The sequence below is a fragment of the Sabethes cyaneus genome, chromosome 2 (assembly GCF_943734655.1).
Source record: "Sabethes cyaneus chromosome 2, idSabCyanKW18_F2, whole genome shotgun sequence".
Taxonomy (NCBI): Eukaryota; Metazoa; Arthropoda; class Insecta; order Diptera; family Culicidae; genus Sabethes; species Sabethes cyaneus.
Genome location: NC_071354.1, coordinates 132,400,537 through 132,428,532, shown reverse-complemented (window position 1 = coordinate 132,428,532; position 27,996 = coordinate 132,400,537). Strand labels below are relative to the sequence as shown.

The following is a 27,996-nucleotide window of genomic DNA, read 5'->3' as shown; positions in this document are numbered from 1 at the left end:
ACTGCTCGACCGGACTGCTTGATTGAACAGCTTGATTTAACTGCTCGACTAGACTGCTCGATTTGATTGCTCGACTTTACGGTTCGAATCGACTGCTCGACCCAACTGTTTAACTCGATTCCCTGATTCGACTGCTCGACTCGCCTGCTTGTCGCGATATCATATGATCGGTGTTAAATCAGACCGGACCAAATCACAAAATTTTTAAAAATGAGTTAATAATAGCAAATGATCAAGAATTTTCTAAGCAACATTTTACTCTAATCAGACTACATAAATGTTGCAAACAGCCAGATTTAAATGATTTCGAATGCAGCAAACTTTAAATGCGTTTTTCTCGAAGTCAGAAATTTGCCAGTCGGTTCTGTCTGACTTAACACCGACCATATGAATCAGTTTGCGGCAGAAAATAGACGGTTCAGAGCCACTCACACAAAAGAGCCATATTGCTCGCCTATAGAATCAGCACAGTGGAGATAATGTTTTTGTTCAGTTAAATAAAATCCAATATGACCATAAAACTATTTCTTTCAGTTTCCGACTGACTGACTGAACTAATACAAAGATTAAACATCTTCGCAAACACTGGCCAATGAAATGTATCCGCAGTTTTCTGAATTCTTAACAGACATTTATATTTTCCGGATTTTCGGATCGGATTCGGGCTCAACTAGTGTCTTTATAAATTCCTTACAGAAGAAGCCTACGATCTTTTGCAGGTATGTAGCATTTTGATCTACCCTTTCAATCAGCTTGAATCAGCTCTAGAGCTTGTTTATTATTATTCGTATGGACTGATATGCAAAGAGACAAAATAAGTGATGTGTGTAGCCAGTTTTATTATTATTATTATATTTTTTGACACCGGCAACACAGCACTGAATTCGTCACCAGAAAAGTCCATGCAAAGGTAAGCTCCGAATACGAGTATTATAAAATGCACATTGGGTACTAGAAGCATTAGTACACAATTGTATCGCAATAGCAAATTTATATTTACATACGATAAGAAAATATACTTTTATAAAACTGTTAACTTTATTTAAAGGAATATTTCTTCACACTCAAGCGTCTTATTTACTGCAACGATACATGCTCTTGCCACCGAAAAGCCTTCTTAGATTATTACATTAAAGCAATATAAATGCAAATACAGCTTGGTCTCTACGAATATGTACATACTTACGGCTAAATTGATATCTAGAAGGAAAAAAACGGGAATAACGTTCCCCGAGTGTAGTCTGCATAGCGTCACATTTTACTGGCACGCACGACTGCTTTCTTCGACGAGCATACGCAATTTGGCTTTCTTTTCCTGATTGGTCATCCAAGTATGAGAAAGCGGTCGATAACATTCCTGCCTCCTACGATTCTTCGGTACGTACTGCTACACACCGAGTTCATACTACAAAAGTCGGTGCAATTTTACTGAGCTTTTGAGTAGCTGATTTTTGCATAATGACTTGCATGATCTGCATCACTCATCATGTTTGCAACTTTTAGTTGTCAAAATGTAGCAACTTTGAAAAGGTAATTGATTTTGTTGCAGTATATTAATAAACAAGTAAATCCGAATATTGAAAAAATAGTTCAATAGTAAAAAATAGCTTGTGAATTAATTCCCTTGAAAACAGCCTGAATTTGTTTTACCAAATTCGCCGCTTATAAATAAAATAAAATACAGTGCAACCATTTCAGTTAGGCCATTGCAAATTATTTTTGAAGTTTTTGTCCCCCCCCCTTGGAAATTGGCTTGAAAAATCGGGGGGCAAAATAATAATTTGTAGGATATGAGTAAATTTTTTTATAAAATCAATTGTCTGTGGGCTCTACAGTCTGAAAAACTCGAACAATGAGTGTACGAGTTGAGTTAACGCTTCTAGCACGAAACAGAAATGAAAATTCGAACAATGGAATTTGCAAAAATCGTCCAAAAACAATTTGCTTCGTTTTTGTCTTTTTTTCGTAGATTTTTGCATAGAAAATAATAACGTATATATTATAAGCAAGAATAGATTCGGTTTTCACGTTTAAACTTTAAATTAAACTGCTAACCCATATTTTTTTTTACTCGATTAAAAAATTCACTTTGTTTTTTTTTCGCCCCCCCCCCCTTCAGTGGCCGAACACCGGAAGGACAAAAACTTTATAAAATATTTGTAATGGCCTTATTATCGCGTTGCGTTTTAATTAAAATTAAAAGTTTTTACTTACCAAATAAAATTATCGGTCATATAACATACTGCTACTGATAAAACAGTATGGTTTGTTGAAAAGGCTTTTTGGACTGCAATTTAGACCAGTTTCAGCTGGTACTGAAACTGTAATGGTAAATTAAAACGTTATACACACTATTTATTCAAATTGCAATATGCATTTATAGCTTCTTAAAGACACATTATTTCACAACCTTTATTCTTTTTAATTTTTTTTTTGACAGTTCCATTTGATTTTGCCGTAAATATGCAAAATAGAGTACACCTAACGCACTGTTCAAACCGGTGGATCATCCTACGTAGTTACGGATGGTACGGATGGTTGAGATTCATTCATGTTATTCAGTAATGCATTGCAGAATACACAAGAGTGGCAACAAATAGATCCTTTTGTGTGTTTAGTACAATTGAGGTAAGGCCATTAAAAATATTTTATAAAGTTTTTGTCCTTCCGGTGTTCGGCCACTGAAATAGGGGGGCGAAAAAAATCAAGATGAATTTTTTAATCCAGCAAAAAAACATGGGTTTTAAGCTCGAAGGAAGTAATCGATTTTTTGTGTGTAAAATCGGTCAGTAGCGCCCTCCAGAAATAGTTTGCCAAACACATCAAAAATATCCATGTACCTTTATCAATATTTCTTTGTGCTGGAGTTACATAGCAGCGATGGCAGCGACATCAAGATTTAGTTTGCCACTTAGGGCTCGAGGGGTGCTCTATTGAAGGATTACTCGTAGATTACAGAAAAACCTTTTACACACTTTTTGTTAATTACCTGGTAGTCTGTTCTCTGTGGTTTAAACGTAAAAACCGAATTTAATCTTGCTTATAAAATATACACGTTATTATTTTCTATGCAAAAATCTACGAAAAAAAGACAAAAACGAAGGAATGGATCATTTTTGGATGATTTTCGGAAATTCCATTGTTTGAATTTCCATTTCTGTTACTCGTTTCCTCTTGATATAGCTGAAGTTGACAGTAGAATTATATGTAGGGTAATACAGTGTATTCTGTTGTAAAATTATTTTTTTGCCCCCTGATTTTTCAAGCCAATTTCCAAGGGGGGTGGGGGGGGGGAGGGGACAAAAACTTTAAAAATGATTTGCAATGGCCTAAATCAGTTTGACAAAAATTGACAATTTGAATACATATTTTATAAACATTTACCAAACCATGCATTTATGAGCAATTGAAACACATTTCCGAAAAAGCGTGCACATTCATTCCTAATTATCGCTAAATGTACCCCGAAATGAAAACAAATCTTTTTCATCCTGCATGCGCTAAATTGACCGCATTTAGTGTTCAATGTTCAATTTTTGAACATGCTGAATTTTTGAACAGCATCATTTAAGATGAAACCTAAGACCAGTGGAGGAGACGATTGATTGGCCTTGCACATGACAGAATTTAAAAGTTATATTCTGCTATTTTGAGAATTAACTAGGAGCATTTATATAGTGATTGTTTTACTTGCAATTTTCTGGTGATATCCAGAAGGAACGGAATATAACTCGTGTTGGCAAAAAAAAAAATTGACAATTGGCGATTTCTGATTTCCAGAGATTGGTACCAAAGCACAGAAGAAGCCTGAAAGTTACAGTTGAGATACATATCTGCGGAGCATTTGAGTTAGTGAATAATTTGAATAGTTATGTTATAGTTCGAGTATAGTTATATTACAGTGACATTTTGTAATTAAGTGCTAGGTTTTTATTGAATAGGTTTTTATTATTCTGTAGCTGAATTAAATACACACTTAAAAAACTCAGCAAAATTTGCCAAGATTTGGACAGCCGAGCGTTCGGTGAAAATTTAAGTTTTGCAAATCGACGTTTACGGAACTTTACTAACGTTTGGCATCATAAAAAAATTTACCGAACGCTCGGCTGTCCAAATCTCGGCAAAATTTTGCCGACTTCGGCTCTTTTTTTAAGTGTGTAGAAAATTTCTTTAACTCGTATTCGAGATTCTGCTAAGACGCTCAAGGTAATTTTTGGGATCCCTCCAAAGGAACAACGTTCCACTGGGAATCTCCTTTTCGTAGTTATTATGTCTATTCATCACTCTCAAGGACACCAATTAATTACACGTTCTATTTTATATTCTAATATGTATATCTTTTTCGTTCTTTGTTTATTTTCGTTGTTCATTACTTTAGATGAGTCCATTACCAGGGGGCTCGTACTTAGAGCTTTTTGGTATGGGGGTACTGGTGGGTCGTCCGCAATGGCGAAAAATTCAACTTTTCCCTCGTTGCCTGTGTTATTATGGTATTAACTGAGCAAAAAAATATAATAAACTCTTCAATCGTTTTGTGGCCCTTAAAAGAACCGATTGTTTGATTATCATCACTCCAGCTTGCAATAAACTTGCACTAATGCACTTAACGTAATTCTCTGTTCGGTAAATTGGAATACCGATAACCACAAACCAGGCACGGCTTGTTGCAACGGACCAACCGGAAAGCCTCAGCAGCTATGCGAACGACGAAGCCGTTCGTGTATGGTCCTGAGTCACGATGAAATACCACTCCAAGTGGCAAGCTGCAAGTGACGTGGGATGATTCTAGTCGTTTTGTTGTCGTGAGCAGCATATTTCCTGCCAATTCCAGTAGCTAGATATTCCATCACGGCAGCGTAACGAGTGCTCCAGCTCCAACACACGCTCAGCATACTTTCTTTTCCTCAGCAGCCGATGAATACGACTGACCGGGAACTGCAGACATGCACGACTGCGTCACCGACTCACCGCTCGTGTTGCCGTTGGTGGTACATCTCAATAAGGAATTTTCAAGCCAATTAGCATTCAACGAGAAAGCACTGACGAACTGACAGGACACATAGAAGAAAATCCTTTAAAAACCATCGTCCTGCACATTTTGCTTGCACACTAGCACCCTCTGTTATGCATGTTGCGGAGTAGCTTGCATTTGCAGGGTTTTATGCTGTAGGGTTTTGTACATTTGAATGGTTTTATACTGAAAACTCAAAGCAACACACGCGCGCCGCGATGTGGTCATGTTGCTTTTGCTTTTTTGCTTTTTTGAAATGCTTTTTTGAAAAATGAGTGGTTTTTGATTGGACGATGGAATTTTCGCGAGTGTCTTGTCTGTTTGTCTGTGGAGAAAGGGTAGGATTCCATTTAATTCTCTTGTAACTTTGTTCCATTTACTTTCCATAAACTTTCTTGTACCAAAACTTGTTCGATAATAATTGTAAATTATTTAAACCAATCACAAAGCGACAATTTCTAGTACGACCGAGTTAGAGTTATTTTCAATTTTTCAATGACGCGCATTGAAAATCAATAGTTTTCTATATTTTCAATATTTGCCAAATCAATTTTCCGATCAATTGGTATAAATATCTTGGAAATCTATTAAAATTTGACTGAATTATAAGCCGAAGCGTGAAAACGCGTTTCAACTTTGATGACGTCATTTCCAACAACCAATCACGAAGCAAGAATTCTGGTAAAACATAGGTTCATTATTTTCAATTTTTCAATAGTTCAGCATCAAGAATCCATACTTTTCTTCATTTGGGTCAATTCTTAGAAGATTTTCCGATCAATTGGTGTAAGAATATGTGCTCAAAACCTATCATTTTTCGTGACGCTCGCACTTTTCGATTTTTTGGAATGACACCCTATCTCAAAACTTGCCGCAAGACATAGTCCTTCGTCAAAAATTACTTTTGATTAATTGAAAATTGAATTGGTTTTAGGTAGGTTTTAGGCATAGAGCAGTAAAAATAGCCTGGAGGTAGATTACATTAAAAAATTAATTTTTGTATTAGAGTTGTATTTATTGATGTAAACCCTTTCATGTTTTGGAAGAAAAGCATGTGTGATGGAGAAAACATAAAGAATATTAATATTTTTTTGAAACGATGATTCTACAATGAAGGGACGGTAAGGAAAAGTAATGAAGAAGGATTTTTCCGGGAATGAAGGGGAAGGGTGGAAAGGAAGGGGGGGAGGGTAATAGGTAGCTATGGTTAACAAGTTGTCGTTGTGACTCCTATCTTTTGTACAATGCTGGAAGGTGCATGGGTCGAACCAAGCTGTAAACAGAGATTATAACCGGATTTGAACCCACAACACCTGCCAGGGCGTGTCGCTCACTGGTACCCGTGTACCTTTGAACCACAGAGGCGCTGGACAAAAGAAGTGTGCACAACCCCCCTTATTAACCATAGCGCGACATGGGTTGGAAATGTGTGTAATATGTGTTTAACAAATAAAATTTAATAAAAAAGATTTTGTTTAAGTTTTTGATTACCAATCTGTGGTACTGATTTTTCCAGCGAATTTGTGATTTTTCCACATAAAAAACATATTTTGCAAAAAAAATCTGTTCGTGTCGTGTTCGCTTGTGTGTCGATGTTGGGACCTAATGACTTGGTTCCAACATTATTACTTGGGACCTTACGCAAAATGTATTCGTTTTTTATTAAAAAAATCCAATGATTAATATAAAATTGATAAACTGAAGTTTTTTTTTTATATTTAGATAAAATTGATATCTATTTTAAATCAAATCGGATCATTCTGAAACAATAACACAATTTAAAATAATACATTTACAATATTTATTAAATATAAACTCGCCAATTTCAAAACTAGTAACCCCTAAAATGAAAGTGCTTTTTATGAAAACTATGGACAAACATATACTATTTCCATTGGGCGATATCAGTCCTACCAATCCTACGGTGACTTCCTAGTTTTAGAATTGTTCTTGTTTTTAAAATTTTATCTCGATGAAATCAACCATATTTGTTATAAATGGATTTTAGTAACCGCATTCAATAGTGAATAATGCTTAACAATAATATTATTTGGAGGTAGTACGCTTGTATAACTTTAAAATTTTCTTTTCGTTGTTGTACATTGTTTTAGTTACATGCCTGAAACGAGAACGAGAAATTGTGAAAAATATAATCAAACTTAACGAAATGGATTAAAATATAATAATTAAATTAAATATACAAAAAAACAGTTACTTTAAAAAAACAGACTTACTTGAGGAAATTGAACCTTAATCTATGCAAAAATTTGTACATCATTTTTAATCCAATGGCCTGATCATCACTAGAGCATTATGCATCTTGCTGAACTTGTCGCAGTGTGCCGTTTACCGGAAGAGATGCACCTGAACATCTCTGTAGGTAGTAGTTTCAAGCAGCAATGGCAGCGCTCAGGACGATCCTCGGATTGCTAGATCTGAGTTATCTGAGTTGTTGCGCCATCCTGATTTCGACGATCGATCGGTGTGCCTTCGTCGATTTGGGGAATTGGCAGCCACTTATCAAGACATTTCGGACGGAATAGATAATTAAAAGTATTTCTAAACTGTCTACTCATGGAGCAGTATAGGATGAAATTTATAGCGGAATTGATAAGAGCTAGCACATCCATGAGGTCGCCTGTGCAATAGAATAAAAAAGCAATTTGTAACGTTGTAGTCATTTCCAGTGAAATTTCATAGAACAAGAAAAAAACGTTTAGCATACTCTTGAATTTATTTACATGCACATGGAAACTGTTATGGTAATCACGAAAAGTATAGCAACAACCACAACCAACAAGATAAATTTTTAACACCTCGACCGCAGTAAACTACGAGTGTAGTTCATGATAGGAATTTAGTGAAAAGAAACGGGAATAATGGTAGTAATCTAAACAAAAACGGTAAACTTTTGATGAATAAAAAGCTTTTTGTTCAAAAACCGATAATGAAGCTGTTGAAATTGCTCAAAGCTGGCCCACGTGGCTTATGAATGTCCTCCCACAAAAATGTTAAGAGGACCGTAACGATACACACTTCCATCAACTAAGGCAAAAAAATGTGCTGAAAGGTGTCATGGGAAATTCGATTGCCAAACCGTATCCTGTAGTATTTCACACTTACCTAGTTTGAGATAGCAATTGTAGAAAAAGTGCTTGCCCAACAGTGCACTCAGCAGTCCAAGGATTCCCTGCGGGAATTCTGTGATAAGGAACAGTAGAAGCACAGCCAGTAACATGCGTGTGGTGCGGTCGGTTTGCTTTTCCTTATCTATGTTTTTTCCGCTTTTCTTTTGCTGCAGATCGACTACTCGTCCGTCCACGATCTGTTTCATGCCGTTGGAATTTCCCATCAACTGTTTTCTTCTGTGCTTTGCTTCTAGTAATGCAGCAATTAGTCGCAAGCTTAGTATCGTTAATGCTATGCATGGTATCAGTTTTATCACAACGCTGTAAATCCAAAAATTTATATTCAACAACGCTGGATGCTTTTCTGCCAACTCAGACGTCAGCATCCTGTAGAGTGTAACATTTCTAGCAGGTTCATTGTTCATCGCTTTATAGGGGTTACCACTAATGTCTAACAACTCCACGTGGGATTTAATACTAAATGATAAGTACAGCGGAATACCAAGCAATGGGCAAATAACATATGAACTGGTAATTGCGATTAGCGTGTTCGTCATACCGCACCAAATGCGATTTTTCTGTGGATATGCTACGGCAATATATCGCCAAACTGCCAACGTCACTGTCAGCCAGATTGAAATGGTGTGGCAGATTTGGGCGAAGATTGAATGGAAGGCGACATACCAGCTCCAGCTGTAAGTGAGGCGTTCTTCTCGGGAAAATTTTGTGTAAGGGCTCATATAAATTGCGTAAGGTAAGTAGTCAAGCATGACTAGCAAATCTGCAATTGCCAGTCCCGTCAGGATAGCGTTTGTAGGAGAACGCATTTCTCTTCTCGTTAAAACAACGATGTTCAAAACATTGGCGATGCTGCCAAAAGTGCATACTAACAGACATACAATGCCGTGAACGTTTGAGTAACTGAAAGATATAAATACGTGTTATTAAATAAACGACTATCTCATAGCTCATTGCTCAAGTTTAAATGTGTGCAAATTTCATTTTTCATATCTATTCATATTCAAAATAGTATTTATCAGTATATCATGTTTTTCAATTTTACATAAAAATTCTGCCTCCGTGATTAAGATGATCAACCCAACTAATTGTTCCATTGAAATAACATTTTTAAACAATTACAACACCTAAAAAATCTGCAACACTAGATTACAACACTTTTCAAATGGTGGTAAACGGATTTATAAGGCCGTCTCAAAGCGACAAGCCACAATATTAGCCCATATATGAGCATAGGTATAATTCGACGGGTTTCATATTCTTCGATCGATTTTTATACTTTTGTTATAAAGCTTAAGAGAAGTTAAACACCAGCCACAAGCAGAAAGAAAAATGTACGGCAACAGACTTCTCGCTTATTAAATTATCAGTTTCTCTCGATAAATCAACGCCACTTTGAACGTGCCTTATCATACGTCTGGATCAATCGTTAATAGGATTCCCGGAAAATTGTTTGCAGCTTGTATGTCATGTATCGGAATGCACTAGAAAAAAGACATTTTGTGCATTAGTAACGTAACATTTCTCCAGTGTCGTATAATTTATTTGGTAAAGGGCTTCCGCAGATCATTCATTTATTTAATGAAATAGGAAATCAATTAGATGTGTGTTTTAATCGAACTGTTGAACGAAATAATTCATAGGGGAACTGTGGGTAAAATGAACAGGGGAGGTAAAATGAACAGGCAGCCAAATTCCCAGTAAACCAATTAAAATCTGTTCCAGATCAATAGGTATCCTCTCCTAGAAGTATTTCAAGCTGTTTGAGACAATATGCGGTGATCATAAGCTTTCTAATGTGAAAAAAATGGAAAAAGTAAAAAATATTTGCAGAAATCTGACGCGGATGGTAATTTCCACTATTAGTAAATAAGCTATTTTGGCGAAACAAATTAAATTTTGACTATTGGTATCATTCAGTGTTGTTTGCTTATCACTATCCCACGGATCTGTCGAAAATTCCAAATATTTTTATTAACTGTTTGTTTATAATAAACACTAGAAAACAATTGGTGTTTTGGGGGTAAAATGAACACCTCACTATTGGGGCAAAATGAACAGTGTGTATCATGTTGTTTTACTTTCCATTTATCAGCAGCTACGAAATAATGGCAATTCAAGCAACAAAAATAATCGAGTCTCTCGAAAAATGACGGAAAATGACCGAGTGCTGGAAAATCCTGCGAGCTAAAAGTCTAGCATTGTATGAACGTGGCGAAGATACATTATGTTAACTTTGTGGGCTCCCATTTGAATTCCAACAGCCTTGTTGAATACCTACGGCTTATGTAGAAAAATGATAATGTAAAATGATGTTTAATTTATTCAAACTGCATGTATACTTTAGTTTTCTATGACATGTTCATTTTGCCCTCACTGCGTGTTCATTTTACCCACATGAAAAAAATCAGGCTCGAATGTGACGCTTTCGTAAAAAAGGAATTTTTCATGACAAATAGTCCTTTTTTAAACATCTTTATATATTGCTACGTGGAATATGAATCCAGCTTTCAATTCATGTAGTGCGATCAGCATTTGGTTGGTTCCTGGGGAAGAAAATGGCGAAATTGCTAAGGGTGTTCATTTTCCCCCCAGTTCCCCTAATATAGAATATAGGTCATTTCATGTGTAGGGACATGTGTAGGGACGAGGGAGGGGATCTAATCACAAACTATCTCTAAGAGATCCGGCGAGAAATTCGTCAGCTGAAGAGTAATAGAGCCGCCGGAAAGGACCGACTCCCGGCAGAGCTCTACAAAAATGGCCAAGAATCGCTAGCAACGTCACTTCATTGGATAATTTCTAGGATTAGGGAGGAAGAGAAACTACCAGAGGAGTGAATGGAAGATGTAGTCTGTCCCATCTACAAAAAGGACGACCGGCTACTTTGCTGTAATTACCGCGGCATTCCGTTGGTCAGCTCCGCTTACAAGGCGCTGTCCCAGATTTTGTTGCGTTGTCTATCCCCAAAAGCAAAAGAATTCATAGGGCAGTATCAGGCGACCTTTATGGGGGCCCATGCTACTACGGATCAAACTTTTACTCTCCGACAAATCCTCTAGAAATGTCGAGAGTACAACGTACCCACGCATCATATGTTCGTGGATTTCAGGGCAGCATACGATACAGTTGAACGAGAACAGCTATGGCAGATAATGCACGAGTGCGGTTTTCCGGACAAACTGACGCGGCTGATCAAAGCTACTCTGGGGCGAGTTATCTGCTACGTGCGCGTTACGGGGACACGCTCGAGTCCTTTCGGATCGTGCAGAGTTTTACGGCAAGTAGATGGATTGTCCTGTATGTTATTCAATATCGCTATTGAAGGTGTGATCCGGCGGGTGGGCATCGAAACGAGAGGAACGATCTTCAGCAAGAGTAGTCCGACTAAAAACGGAGGCTAGGGTTACAAATCAATGCGTCGAAAACCAAATATATGGTAGGACGAGGCTCCAGAATAGTAACGTTTGCCTCCCACGAACAGTGACTATTTTTGGTGGAGTACGAACGGAAAGCGGAGAGTGGCGGAGGCGTATGAATCACGAGCTACAGGCACTGCTTGGAGAGATTCCCATCCTACACCTGACGAAAGTTGGGAGACTACGGCGGGCCGGCCACGTCGCAAGGATGCCAGACGACTGTGCAGTGAAATCCGTTCTCTTCAAGAACCCTACCGGCACCAGGAATAGAGGGGCCCAACGTGCTAGATGGCTCGACCAAGTTGAAGCTGACTTGCATGTGTCGAGACGCGCAACGAATTGGCGACGAGTAGCCCAGGACCGCGTACAATGGAGAGAAATTATTGACACGGCAAGAGCCTGCTGGGCTGCTAAAGTTAATAAATAAGTAAGGTCATTGCACACGAAGTGACCGAGAGGTAGTTCAAACGTGTAATCGACCTTCTTGGACTTGAACCAATTTTTTAATGTGGCTTTAACCCAGAGGGTCATTCGCCACTTGTCATATTGTTCTTTTAGGGCAGAACGTAAAAATTTCATATTTGTTGCCGGTTGAATCTCCCATCGATTATTGGGAGCACCTCCTTTTTTAAATACAAAACCCCGACGTTATTATTTTCCTTTGTTTGCGGGAATATTGCATTTAGATAGAAACTATCACTACATTTTCAAAGGAAATTGCCATTTACAATTTACATTTTTTCCTCATTGAGTACAATTTCATCTGAAAAATTCCAACCCCATCATGTTTCCCAGATTTTTTTTTCAGATTTCGATTCTACAACTTTTCCGCTCATTTTGATACTGGATTTTGTAATCATCTAACCACGGAAAGTGGATGTTAAGCTATTACTCACCCTGTATGCGGTGAGTAGTAATAACTGTCAGTGTTTTTTGGACGTGTAGAATTAAAATGGGGTTAATCACAGATGTGTCTGCATATTTTTCGTTTAGAATGTATTCAAATGTCAACACGGTTTACAAGTTTATTTTAAATTTTCATTCGTTTAAAAGTCGTTGCAATTCTGAACGTAAAAAGGAAACTTGTGATGAGTTTATTTTTTTTTAATTTGTCGACAGTGTCATATTTTAAAAAAGCTCAAACCACTCGGAATACACGAAAGATTCATCTTTCGTACCACCAAGCTATAAAAAGAAATCGGTTCTTGGAAAAAATACTCCCCAAACATTTTCATTTCATTTTCAATTTTCATTTCTTTCCCTACCGTCCCTTCATCAATTGTAGAACCATTGTTTCAAAAAATATCAATGGTTGTAAACGCGAATTCGACGGAAACCAGATTAGTCTGGCAACTGTGAATTTCGTATTTTGAAAAATAATCTTCGATTGATTCCATACAAAAAACAACCGGTGCACGGTTTGACTGAAAAGTAGAAGCTTGCAAGAATCGAAAGATGTCGTCAGCTGCTCAAGCGGCACGGTAATTTTCTGTTTTCGGACGAAAAAATGTTTCTGCTACATGATCACCAATAACCGACGAAAAGAGAGTATATATGCAGCACATATTTTTGATAATCCTGGGGTCAAACCAGCTGTTCAAAGGTTTTAGAATGTTTCCAAGGCGATGTTTCTACAAAAAATTGAAGGTTCCATTGCTGTTCATTTGACCTGGTGTTGAAATCAACACTAATTATTACATCGATGATCTTTTGAAGAACCGTTTGCTTCCCATCATCACTAAAAGAATGCATCATACTGTTTCCAACAAGACTCTGCACCGTCTCACCATACGAAAGCTACAAAGGCTTGGTGTGAGGACAATTTTCCGGCTTTTATTTCTTATAAAGAGGGGACCTGCCTCTTCGCCTGGTCTGTATCCACTTAATTTCTATGTATAGGGTTACATGCTAACTAGAAGCACCAAAGGATTGACTGTGTACTTTAAGGTAACGTTTGGAGAAGATATGGGATGAATTGCAGATCAGAATATCGTGCGTGCCACCTGTAACGCGTTTCAACAACGATTGCGACTGGTAATTAAAGCAAAGGGAGAAAGATGAATTGGACTAATTTAAGACAAATGTTATGCACTTTACTTAACACTCAAAATTTAAATTTATGCAAGCTCTTATTTTTGGGACCATTTACTTTCCTGACAGTTACTACTACTCACCCTGTAAGTATTTCAGTGCCGTACGGAACGGATTCATCGGAACAAACTTGCACTATTCAATTTTTTTTTCAATTTCAGGCACCTTCAGGCAAACCAAACAACTTTCATAGGAAAGCACTATATTTTATTTTGTCTACAAAAAGTCAAATTTCCATCAAGAGATCTGCGAAGCAACCTCGGAAAAAAATAATTTTAATGTGTGTTACTTTTTGATAGAGTTTATTTTACACAAGCACGCATAAAAAATTAGCTTTTAAAAAATATAGCTTACTCAATAATACTAAAGCACAGAAATGCAGAGCAGAATACAGCATACCTACACCCGGGTAATATTACAACACATGAAAGTATTGGTCTCGGCGATGAACCATACAGAAAAAAGTAGGTACATACTTGCGGTGCATACCCAAGCTCTTTCCCCAATATTTGACAAAGTGCCACAAGATGGCGAAGAGCCATTCTTTCATCCTAACCTTTAAAGCTTATGTCTAGGAAGGATCCAAAAAACTTTTATAAAAACCAATCTATGCAGAATAAAATGTATTCATACACCTCCTGAAAACCATTCATCATCCTAAATAAACATAATTTATATACATAGGGTACGTGAATAAGGTGTTGGTTGGCTATCATACTCCTATGTTCAATTGGCATATAAACTGTAATATTGAAACAGAATGAAAGGGACTGGTTAAGTAACAAACAAATGATCAAGATAGATTGGGAGATACCTTCCAAAAACAATTTTTTTTTACATTTTTAGTCGAACTGGAAAATGAAAGTGTTACCCGTCGTTTTTTTACTCGATCTACACAAAAATGATTGAACATCTGACAGTAGGTAAGTAATACGATTTCATAATATGATTGGATTCAGTTTAAAACCAGATTGGTGCGTAGCTTTTTGTCCGCATCTGAAAACAGTCACGTCTGGTTTCTTTATCATTTAGGAGATACTCAATTGTCCTTTAATACTCTGATGTGTCTTGCTGATAAGTACGATCTCGGAAATTATAAGAACGCAACATTTTATCATCATTACGGCACCCTTGATACAAATAGTATTAACACGATGTCAATGCTATCTGGAACGGCACAGGCATATTATCTACCACAATTGTCTGCCAGTAACAGTTCAGAACAAGAAAGCAGAAAAACTCTCGTTTAATTCAACCAGCAGTACGAGTGAGCCATTTGGTTAATGTCCACGTTTACGTATCATAGAAAAAATGAATTTAAGCTCATCATTTTTCTAATCGACATCTAAGAAAGGCTGTTTGATAAAACAAGCAAATGTAATGCACCAAAAAAAAACACGTTATGGCTTCGTAACTTAGTAGATGCTATCTGCTTAAATCATTATTTTTCTTTCTACTTTTATTTACCTATGCTACATAAGATTATTTGCTTCTATGTGCTAGCATATTTATCTCAGATTCTGTGGAAAATGGCTAGATGAAAGAGGTAAATGGTATGACTAGGTACATAGTTCAAAATCATAAGTGAAGGGTAACCTCAGTGCTTCTCGTCAATATAATAACGCCTATACCATAAATTCCAGATCCGATGTCATTACCTTCCACTACAAGTAGGAAGCCGCAATGAGAGAAAGGGTGAATTATTATCAGCTATCTGCCACTTTTGCATGCTTGGTTTTTTAAACATGAAATAAACTACATCCTTTGAAAATGCTTATAGTGTGCTACATAACTGTGTTTTTTTTTGTTTTCCTTTGCATTATATAAATGGTAATTTATTTGCAGTTATCTGGAGTCAACTCATGTTTTCATGCATGAAGGGATAAACATTAAAATATCGGATCGATTTGAACTATGACATCATGATTACATCTTGTCACATGGGTACGACGAAGTCAGGCTGATATTGTGTAAAGTTTTGTAGAGCGCAATGCTACATCTCAACACGATTTTTTGGGTTAAAATGCGCTAGTTATGGTTGAAATTATAAAGCGATGGCAAAACAGGAACGCTTTTACTTACTTTTACTTACACCAATTAGTGCAGTTCTGAGAACGTGAACTGTTCAATATGATGTGAACAAATTCAAATGGGATGATTATATTGAAATATTAACAGTGTTATATATATTTATTTCCATTATAGATTATAAGAACGTTTAAGTTGACCATATATAGAATATTACACATTTCACAATTTCAATTCTACATATTTCACACGCAGAAAAATAATTTGTAAATGCAAGAGGATTCCGTATAAATTCAACAAAGATTATTGTAAACTTACGGCTAACCCAGGTATTTTTTTGATTCTAACCTTTTCGACCTTTTAGTTAACAATAAGCTTTGTTTTTCTAAAAATAGCCAGCTTCTATAAAAATCAGAGGAGTTGTGCACAAGACACGACCGCATAGATGACGTAGGACTACGTAAGTCTCTTTGTAGCGATAGTAGGATGTATCCATTTATGTAATAATACGATTCTTCATGTATACATGCTACATACGTAACGTTTAGTATTAATGGAGTAGAATTAAATGGAATTTTCGCGCATTGAAAATCAATAGTTTTCTGTATTTTCCAATTCGATTTTCCGATCAATTGTTGTAAATATCTATTAAAAATTGACTGATTTATAAGCCGGAGTGTGAAAACGCGTTTCTACTTTGATGACGTCATTTCCAACAACCAATCACAAAGCGAGAATTCTGGTTTAACAGGTTCATTATTTTCAATTTTTCAATAGTTCAACATCAACAATCCATACTTTTCTTCATTTGGGTCAATTCTTAGAAGATTTTCCGATCGATTGGTGTAAGAATATTGAAAATCGATCGGGATACCGCTAAGCTATTAGCGTTCAAAACCTGACCACTTTGCGAGAAAGATTTTTTGGAATGACACCCTATCCTAAACCTTGCCGTAAGACGTAGTCATACGTCAAAAAAAATGTGGAATTAAAAATAAGTATTTTTGGGACTATTTACGATCTAGTAGAAATAAAAGGAGTATGAATTCAGTTTAAAAAATTATTAAATATTTCCGTAGTAATCCTCGATTTGGTCTACTGTCAATTGCTCCAATTAGTATTTTATCCATACCGACCAGAAGCGGCAACTTTGATAATATGCAGCTCTATCTCTCACCAACAGAAACCCCCATAGGGTCGGACAGAACGTCATTGTGCAACACGTTGCATGAGAATGTCTCCTATTGAGCCTCGATAAGATGAATCAGCCTATCGGGAACTCCTGTGCGCCCCAGATGTTTTCGTGGTTGAATCGGTTAGACGTTTTGCCTTTCTACTATATAAATATATAGTATAAAGGTATAGAAATCACTTGGAAAACCGGAAATGGAAAGAAGGTCCTGCGGGCCGAATGTCATACACCATTCGACTCAGTTTCGAAAACTGAGCATTTTCTGTGTGTGTGTGTGTGTGTGTGTGTGTGTGTGTGTGTGTGTGTGTGTGTGTGTGTGTGTGTGTGTGTGTGTGTGTGTGTGTGTGTGTGTGTGTGTGTGTGTGTGTGTGTGTGTGTGTGTGTGTGTGTGTGTGTGTGTGTGTGTGTGTGTGTGTGTGTGTGTGTGTGTGTGTGTGTGTGTGTGTGTGTGTGTGTGTGTGTGTGTGTGTGTGTGTGTGTGTGTGTGTGTGTGTGTGTATGTGACGCTTTTAATCTCATTCACTTTTCTCGGAGATGGCTGGACCGATTTTAATGTTCTTAGTGTCAAATGAAAGGTCTAGGTGTCTCATTGATCGCTATTGAATTTCATACTGATCGGAATTTTAGTTCAAAAGTTATGTATAAAAATACGAAAAATATGGGACTTCATTATCTCATAGGTCCCTTAACCGATTTGAACAAAATTGATTGCATATGAAAGAGGAGCATTGCAAACCCTTAACTTCCAAATTTCATGACGATTGGACTTGTAGTTTGAAAGTTACATAAAGAAATGTGAAAAAAATAGTATTTAAAACATATTTTTGTAACATATAAGCATTAATTCAATGAAAAACATCACACATTTTATTATTATTTGAAAATTACTGCTGAGATCTATCAAACGAAACCGAGTTATTTAAAATCGGACGGTTCATTCAAAAGTTATTTAAACTTTAACACTTAAGCACCGTATATTAAACCGTTAAAACGTATGAAATCAAAACAAATGTTGATTGTATGCAATGTGTGTGATGTATGTATGTATGTATGTATGTATGTATGTAAGTATGTATGTATGTATGTATGTATGTATGTATGTATGTATGTATGTATGTATGTATGTATGTATGTGTGTATGTGATGACAATTTGCAATTTTTAAATTTGCATTAAAATTCAAGAAAAGAAAAAACTTTTACCAACTAAATTTCACTATTTAATATTTATTCGCGACAGATACGTATACGCTTTGAAATAAGACACTGATGAAGCCTGCACGTCGTAGGCGAACTACGTATCTGTCGCAAATAAATATTAAATAGTGGGATTCAATCGAAAAGCTTTTTCTTTTCTTTGATTTCAGATTTCAATTGTCATTTTGTTCACTTGCTGTTACTCACAATTGTACAAGAAAAGCAAAAAGCGAAGAAAATCAGTTAATTTAAGCATGTAGGTATAGTAGCGTATAGGATTAAAAATACTAGTGAGTCGATTTTTCCAAATAAATTTATACAAAATTCAAACAAATTCTGCGCATCAATAGATGCTCTTTTCAATCAATAGATACTAGAGCTTAGAAATGTTATATGAAAAATTGGAAGTATACGTTGCATGGTAGTAATTTTGTAAGATTTATTTTTGTTAGTGACATTTTGAAGGACAGATGTCTTATGTCATGTATCATGTTTTAATAAATAAATCAAAAAAAGACAAGCACTGGGAATCATATCGATCATATTTCCCATTCTCAAGCATGTTTATGGCGCAGCTTTGGCACTATTTTTCGACCTCATTTTGTTTTCCTAAACCTCTAACATTGTAAAACCGATGCGATCAAGCTAATGACTATCTTTTCATGAAGGTACATTCAAAAGAAGCTTAAGTTTTGATTTTCATGCAAAAATAATTATCTGAAGGAGCGCCAGCTAAGAAAAAGTTCAATTTCTCTTTTTCATATCTAATGCTCTATTCAGTTATTTTTTCTAATTCAGATATATTGCAAAATTGAAGCCAAGCAAACTAATAGTAAAATTTTGAGATTAATCATTTTGTTGTCGATATCCTTTTTCTTCAAAAGCGAAGTATAATAATAATTTTTCTGAACTCTTGTTTTTCAAAGATGCTAACTTTTGAACGCATGGTATTAATATCAAAATATCAAATAATCTGCTATGAACACATGATTCACATTGTCAATTCAAAACAAGTTTCGTATATGGCTCTGAAGCCCGAAAGTTAAGGCCGTCTGTAGACCCGTTAGAGGGTTTTCTATATATATTCATTCAAGTCTGTAAAAATTATCTTTTGTGTTTACATTATTTCTCGATAAATCACGTAAATATTATGAAACTAAATAAGGTGTTCATCAAGTAGCATAAATGACACTTACAAGTATTTACGCACCCAAGGAAAGAAAATATAATTATTCTACGCAATACGTTGTGAATTTTACTGGCAAATAAGGATTTTGAGGAATACGGAACGCATATTCAAAAATATAGTCAAGTTAATTATGGATGTTCCTGAGAAATTGAATAGTGATTATTGTGGCAGTAGAAAGGCTAGGTCACGCCGCTAGGTGGATTAATTCGGGTTTTTTCGAAATCAATGAACACCAGCAGAAGAGAGTGCTGGCATTCGTTGATCTGCTCGAATATAATGCGGGGCGTTATAATTTGGTCTACACATGATCGGCCAGCACGGAATCCAGCTTGTTGCCGCCGAAGAGTAACGTAGATCTTCTCCTGGCCTCGGTTGAAGATTACTTTACAACGTACTTTAACAGTAATTCAGAGCAATGTGATGCCATGCCAGTTACCGTATTCAGTTAGATATCCTTTTTAGGGACTTTGACCGACACGTCGTGCATCCAGGCCACCGGAAAAGTAGCGGTTTCGCATAGATTGCTGAAGCGCTGATAAAAAGCTGCTGAATACGCAGACGAAATTAATGCGACAAACTATTGGCGTCATACGCTGTTGGTTTTGTGGGTTTCTGACATTTGAAACTCGAAAGAATGGTTGAAAATGTTTAATCAACCAATTAACCTGTTCTGTACTGTCAGTCAGTAACTGACCAGCTCTGCCCCTTAGCGGCATCTTATTATTCATCCTGGTACCACTAAGACGACGAGAAATATCGTATCCTAATCAGATATTACCATTGGTGGCGGCGGTTTTTTTCCTCGGTTAAGGAGTTAGTCCTGGCTCTCTTGTCCCGCTTGATAGCTTGTTTAGCATCCCTCTCCAGTTCGATGTATCGTTGACTTAGTTCGCGCTAGCTTAATGCCAGCTTTAGCTTCTCTCCCTTCATCGATCTTTCTCCAAGTTTCATCCGAGATGCACACTCTTTGCCCGCTGCGCACTTTGCCGAGGGCTTCGTCACTGGTCGTGATGAAGCCGTTCTTAATGCCGGTCAAACAGCTGGTAAGTCGTAGCTTCGGATTTCCAGTCGTTTGACAAATATCCTTTTCACCTCGGGATTTTAATTGGCGAACGATACCCAATTTCTCCTCTTGTTTCTGAACACGTGCGACGCGTGAGCGTATGTCACCGATAACAAGGTGTTATCGGCGCTGCACTTGTGGCGTATGTCAAGAAGGCTTCTTTTCAACTTTCGGTTGATGCAGGTGTGGTCAATTTGGTTTTTGACGTAGGACTACGTCTTACTTTAATAGGGTGGCACGTTGGAGAAGCAAAGATGACCGCGACACAACAAAGTGATAGATTTTGAACGCTTATAGCCCAGCTAATTCTGAATATATTTTTATGGTTTGCATACCATTCGAATCACAAAATATCAGCCTTTTGTATAGTTTTTATTAGAAGATTGTATTTTGTATGTAACTTCTAGACTTTCCACGTAAAGTTGAACAATTTTTCCAAATTCTCTACAGTATTCGTTCAATCGTCGCCATAGTTACCATATGAAATTGTTATTAATAACATACAATCAATTTAAGTGAGAAGTGAGTGATTTTGTGCATCTGATTCTACAATGTCTCAATTGCTTCAAGCAAAATATATGCGTAAATACCGCAAGCGAGTCCGTGAGCAGGCATTATTAACTGGACCAGCTAAGAGGCCAGCGTTGACGGTGGCAGAGCGCTGTAAATTCTACCGTTAGAGAAGAAAAGGAAATCGTAGTGATTCAATGTATTCTGAAGTGGGCAATACATCGTTAGATGGTGCATCGCACGAAATAGCTGGTCCCTTCAACGTTGAAGTGTTGCGTGAGGTGACCGCTCCGGCGCACGTAGAGGCCAGCGTATCGCCTAACGTAACAGGTGAGTCCTATAGAAGCCGAAAAGATGTAAAAATGTAGGGTATGGGATCAGTCATCAAACATTTTCGGCTTGTTTATGGATATACCATTCCATGCTTTCAACTTGCCGGATAGAATATTATAAAAAATAATTTAAATAATGGTTCAAAATATTATTATGTGAGATACTCGCAAACTGTGCTTTATTATCATTGGTCAAATTTGAAATCAACTCCATTGGAAAGGTCTTGCGGGTCAAATTGAGGCTCGCTGTGTACTCTAAGCATGACGTTCTTCAGCCCGATTGGACACCTATTGAAAAGCAATCTGCAAATATTAAGCTAAGTAGTAGCATTAAGTGCAAATGTATACAATTTCCTTTAGTAGGTGCGAATGCTCTTACTGTACACAAGAGTCAAGGCGGCACATTTTCTGAAATCGCGTACGAGTATGGCAAGGGACAGGAACAGCAGTTGGTGTACGTGGGAATGTCAAGAGTTACATCGATTGAAGGATTGTACTTGACGAATAACAGAGGCATATTTAAGTTTTACCATGCCAAGGGAACTGCATCACCGAGAATCCAGGAATTACGGACGGAACTTAGGCGCCTGGAAAACCACAAATTGGTTACTTTAGGTACTGAACTTCTAGAATTTATATCTAACGTAAGCCATTTTGCTGTACTGCTGAGCCTGAATGTACAGAGTCTAAACGCACGCACATTCAGCAGATATTTCAACCGATGCGGTTCTCAGACAGGCAGATATCCTTGCGCTCAGCGAAACATGGATGGACAGTAATGAAGTTATTTCCATATCGACATTAGTGCCAGGAGCTTTTCCTTACCAGCCGGTAAGGAGATGACAACATGTACCTGATTTTAACGGCTAGTATTAAGTTTCTGATTAGCCAAATCATTTTTTTTTAATAATTGTTACTCTGTAGTGTTAATTCACCACTATCTTAACCAGAGACAATGTGATTTCTTCCCTTGAACCCTTTAAACAATCCAGTTGAAATATTCGGACAAGCGACATCAACTCGATAATGTTGCCACTGGAAATCAGATGTAAGAAAAAGAATGTCATTTATGATTATACCATACATTACTTTAATTCACAGTGTCAAACAGAAAACTTAAATTATCAGCATTATCATGATGTCTGATTTCGACCCCACGCTGCTCTAAATAGCGGTTTAGCATGTGCCAGATTGCTTATAATTTACACGTTGCGAAGTTCTGCAATATGTAATGTAAAGTAATGCTTTTGTAATGCTAACATTATGCTTTTTCTCTACAGCACAAAGTAGCAATTCCAATCGTTTTAGTCAATTTTAAACTTTCAAATTGGTTCTTTTCAGAACCATCATAACTGTCAATGGAGAGTATTATGATTTCCATTAGCAATCAATTTTCTCATAAGTGTTTTAGTAAGGTGTGTCTAGATTGGCAACTAGTGGCATGCAATTGTTCCTAACAGTTGCTGATGTTTCCAAGTAACTATGGCGACGTACCACAAATGTGCAGGTGGCGACAGAAGCAACATTGAGCAAAAACTAGCAACATATCGCATTCCCAACGTAGCCAAAATTGCCCATTCTAAACGCACCTTTACATAAACCTTGCGTAGTCCTACGTTGAATATGCGGTCGTGTCTTATACACAACCCCTCTGATTTTTTGTTCGGCCGTCACGGGAAACCCATGTGACCTTATGTGCTGATTTATGGCGAAAAGGAGATCCACCAATGACCATGTTGTTTTTGCCACAAAATTCTGTAAACAGCTCCCGGGTTTTGTTTGTTTCTCCTAGCCCATGACTTTTCATGCGTTGTTTGGGCTAATCTTTGCGTTGAAGCCACCCTAGAGGATCTGAATGTCCCCTTTTGAGATTTTTTAAACCACGCTGTTCAGCTGGCTGCAGAAGCTCTCGATTTCCTGAAGGTCTGTTGGCACATGGCATTGGATTGCAGTAGGTTTTTAACCCGTGCTCTCAATCTGACCACGATTATTTTTTCGTTTATCGGTACCTACTTCATCAGGGCTCAGGAGGCTCAGTAGGAATCCAGCTCCTCTTTCTCGAATAGCATTTTCACCTCGTATGCCAGAGTTGAGTAATACTTGCCTCGACGGTTTCTTGTGCCAGCATCGGGCCAACGAACCTCACCCAGCTAGCATTTTTAAATGTATATTAAAATTAAAAATCGGCATTACGTACTAGATATCACGCAAAATCGTATTTGATGCGAAAACTGACATATCCGTACTATTTTGATGGCGATATACGTGATGAATAAATACACGCGTTTCATCTATATAAGTAATTATGTATATACGATAAGATCCGATTAAGCCCGACTCGCTTTGTACTGCTATATAATTCTGTTCTGTATATCGTATGTGTGCCAATTATTATCATTATATACGATTGAAAATCAACTTGGGCGCACTGTATTAAGCTTCAGTTACGATTCCGAATTTGTTACGAATTATTTATGTTAATTTTCGTACATTGATGTACGGTTTGGTCATAGATAGGTACTCAGCCCCAGGATTTCAAGCTTTAGGTGGCTAGCTTCCCTTGAAGTTGTGCAAGCTTATCCTACTGGCACAGAAGAGAAGTGGAAGTCTGAACGATTCGGCGATCAAAACTGGTAACAGTGATTTTTGCTTTTATTTTTCTTTGGGAAGGTTTTCGCACAGAAGCGAATAGCAGCAGAACGCTCGCTACCTATCCCATAACAGCTTTCCTACGCTTTTTTATTTTTATTTATTTATTTGTTGGGAAAAGCCGATGGGAGTAGTATTCCTTTGCGAATTCTTCCTCCCAAAGCCATAAAACCTACCCTTCTTCCAGAAAAATTACAGTAAACTGTATGCTTCAAGTGAGAAAATATCTCTTTGAAGGAAGCATACCATCTTATTCTAATTACAAGTTAATACAAAGCATAATTTATAAGGATCAAACAAAATATTAGGCACAACACTGTAATTATTGATTTCCCTGCATGATTGTGAGGGATGAATGTGATCGTCGGCTTAAGCTTTAGCGTCGGCTAGGCTTGTAGCTGGCGAGGATGAGCTGGACTATCTTCTGTCTATCGGATTATTAGGTAGGCACGACGGTTGCATAAATTGGAGATCCGCTCGGCTGTTGCGCTATGAGGACGTACCATAGACGGTCATCCACTCCACACGGAACGTAAGTGTATCGCGGAGAAGCATCAGTAGAGGACCTCGTAGCCGGTTTAAATTCTGGTTCTCCGCTTAGCCCTTGCACCAGAAAGCTGTAGCACCGACGGTTGTCCACGGCACGGAGAGGAAGGAATTGCATCACGGAGAAGCACCAGTAGATGATCTGGTTTTAGTTGCAGTACAGTCGTTCAGGCAGGAGTGTACCATGGACAGCATCCACGACCACGGCACAGAGAGATCAGTACGGTATACTGTAGACGGCTGTTGACGTTAGTTAAACTGCAGCAAGTTAGCAGAGAAGAAGCAGGGCTCGATGCATGATGTTTTGATGTACTAGAATTATTTCGCACTTCATTAGGCGCGCAGTATCAATGGCTTCGGATAGACATATACCAGTGTTTTACCTTACAAAAGCTGGTTTTCCCCTTGGCCATTGCACCAGAAAGCTGTAGCACCGATGGCTGTCCACGACACGAAGAGGAAGGGATTGTATCACGGAGAAGCACCAGTAGGTGATCTGGTTTTAGTTGTAGTACAGTCGTTCAGGCAGGAGTGTTCCACGGAGAGCATCCACGACCACGGCACTGGGGGGTCAGTACGGAATAATGTAGCCGGCTATTGGCGTTAGTTAAACTTAGAGAAGCTGGAGTTACACTTGGTCATTGTGCCAATACTGCATCGCAGATGGTTGTATTTATTCAGGGCTGAAGTATTCTTTGGGTTGTGTCCACGGCTCAGAATAGGGAGTACCATGCCTCATACCATTTATTCGAATTACTAGACCAGATGTGTTTAACATATCTTAAAACGTTTTGTTTCAGCTTTGCTCTTACGGCAAATTTAAAACTTTTCATACAGCGTTGGTTCCTACATTGGTAAATCTTTTCTTGCATAGTTCCGTATTGTATCTAGTCGAAACGAAGTTTCCAGCTTGTCTGGCTACTCGTGTCAAATTGCCTCTTCGCAAAATCGTATTATGGTGTAATGAAGGATCTTTGATGATCTTTTACATTTGTACCAAGATTTGAAATTCGTGCAACGCTTTTATTGGGAGCAGTGAGTCATTGACGTTTGAATACAAGCACGAAGTGGGATATAGGAAAGGTTTCCTCAGAACAACTTTTAGGCAACGGTTTTATAGAACTGGCAACTCTCGCAGATTTGACTTACTAGCAGAACTCCAGTTAGCCACAAGATACAGCAGTCGAGAGTGAACTAATGCAAAGTACATGTTTTTTAGACATATTTGCGGCATAAATGGTGAAATTCTCCGTAGTAAAATTCGTAATGAGAGACTTCTTCCAAATTGTGACCGTGAACCCTGATCGGCGTTTGATCCGAAATACTTCTCCAAGGACCATGCATTATCATAAACTTAGTTTTCGTTAAATTGAGGGACAACATATTTTCGCCAAAGAACTCCGTCAATAATTCCAGGTCGTCCTTGATTTGGTTACGAATAGTCCGTGCCGGGATAGAATAGAGCGGTATCATCGGCAAAGAGGCACAGTTTACCGTGGAGTTTTAGTTTTAGGCTTTCGTGTGCTTTCGTAAGCGTTCGGGTGTTTTCGTGGAAAAAAGTGACTCGCCACCGCCAGGTTCGCTAGTATCTGCAGAAAGTAGCATGTACGTATTTGGATTTTAGCTTCCACTTCTGTTCTGTGCTACTGGGCAAGGTTCAGTATATTTCATGTTCCGATGCGTGTCCGAGCCGAAAATCCAGATCGATCTCTTTTTCTATTTTCGGATTTCGAGTACAGTAAGTTGTTACGCTAAGGTCATTATTCCGCTGATGGTGCTGCCATCTTAGAGCGGTCGGGATCCGTAAACATATAGTCATTGGCAGAACTAGCGCTCATTTATAGGGGGGTCTATATCCCCGGAATTTTTTTCGACCGTTTTATTGGTCGGCCAAGTCAATTTTTCTAGGGGGGGGGGGGGGTTTATTCTCTCCTAAGGGGGCTTAGCCCTCCTAGCCCCCCCCCGCTTCCTAGTTCCGGCAATGCATATAGTAGTACTTCATTTCCAAAAAGGTTGAGAATTGAACTGAAGGAAAAAATATGCAATCTGTTCTGTGTGTCCATTTTTTTAGTGTGTATGGCCATTTTCATGAAATGCTATAGATCGCTATAACAATTTCAGGACATGACGCTTGTCAATATAAGTATCAAATCTTTAAAGGTTTATGACCCACTGACACTGGAAGGAAAGTAAATGTAACACCATAACACGGGAAATATTCGGTGTCCTCTGGCAATCGCAAGTCTTCATATGTCAGAAAACTAGAAAAAATTCCCCATCGAATGGAAGTGATTGCATCTAGAAATGTCTTATTTTGTAAAAGGCTCTTTAATTGTTTGTCAAAATTTTGCCTGTCGCGGTCATGCCTTGTAGAGGGCATAATTTACAAAAACAGACGAATCGCGTTGGCCTTACCTAGATGCTTTCCCTTTTTAATATTTCAAATCATATATGTGATTTATCCATACTATAGAAATAATGATGTGGCATAAAATTGGACAATTACCAACAGACGGAAAATTTACCAATTTCTTTGCGTTAGTACATGAATTGGAGATAGAAATTGATTTACTTTCACCACACTCTGCAGAGTAATGCACACTGAATGAAAATGTACGCTTTATATTCTCAAGTGAAAGGTTCGAGTTTTTTTCTAGTCTGTAGACCTACATGTATCAATGCGCGCCGAAACAGTTTGTCTTTGAGAAAATGATGTTTGGCTTACCTCGTGTGGAAATCATCCAACCCTTGACCGCAATAAAGTAGCTCGCGTAAAGCCTCGTTATTGCCACCAGTGGAAGTGACATTGATCGGATCAGTGTCGTTCATCGTTGACTGACCTATTTCAGTCACGTTCATCTTTTCCTCCAACATAACTATCTTGTTGCAAAGTGAAAATGAAAAGAATTTTTTCTACTAGATTAAATTACATTCTCCATCCTCACTCTCGACTTTCTTTATACTATTAACAAATAGGCACTAGTTGCAACGTTGCATCGGAAGTTCTGAAAAAAAAAGAAGGAAAACATCAAATAGGTATTATTTATCGAAATAGTTAGCCAAACTCTGGTAGAATAAAATAAAATTAAAATACAAATTTAAACTAGCTATTGATATACACAGAGTAATATTAATAGGCAGTTTTCATATAAAACGTGTACTTTAATCCATAGATTAATTATTGTTAAATTTTATTGTCCAGTTCCATTGAAGCATAATTCTATAAATCTAGAATATTCCAGTGCCAAAAGCACTGCACAACCGAACTCGTTTCACTGTTGCGCGGAGACCGTAAATCCAACGAAAAACGACCTGTTAGTTAGATTTTATCACCTCGTTTGATTTTCATTTTGCGCTGGGTATTGTCTGGCTTTCCATTTCTGGCGATTGGATTGGACCTGCACCTTTCTTACACACCTTTATTATTGTTGCTGACCGGAATAAGCCCCCATAAACATTAGTTGGGTTTTTGCAAGCCCAGAATAATGTTAGAAGTTTAATATTGTTTTAATATCTGTCCTGGATGCATTATAACGTCTAAAAAGTCGTTCAGATAAAATGGTGCATGGTACAGAGAGCAGAATAAAATGTTGGTGCTACTTTTAGTTTTCGGAACTTGACTTTC

At 37.6% G+C, this 27,996-nt stretch overlaps 1 protein-coding gene across 1 annotated transcript; it reads right to left on the bottom strand.

Annotated features, from left to right (window-relative positions):
• Positions 1–7,440: 7,440 nt before the first annotated feature.
• Positions 7,441–27,245, bottom strand: LOC128737167 (G-protein coupled receptor dmsr-1-like). Its single transcript, XM_053831741.1, has 3 exons — positions 27,097–27,245; positions 8,135–9,060; positions 7,441–7,649 (listed from the first exon to the last, which is right to left on the bottom strand). Exons 1-3 carry the CDS (start codon positions 27,243–27,245, stop codon positions 7,441–7,443), a joined length of 1,284 nt encoding a protein of 427 aa, XP_053687716.1.
• Between the last annotated feature and the right edge of the window lie 751 nt (positions 27,246–27,996).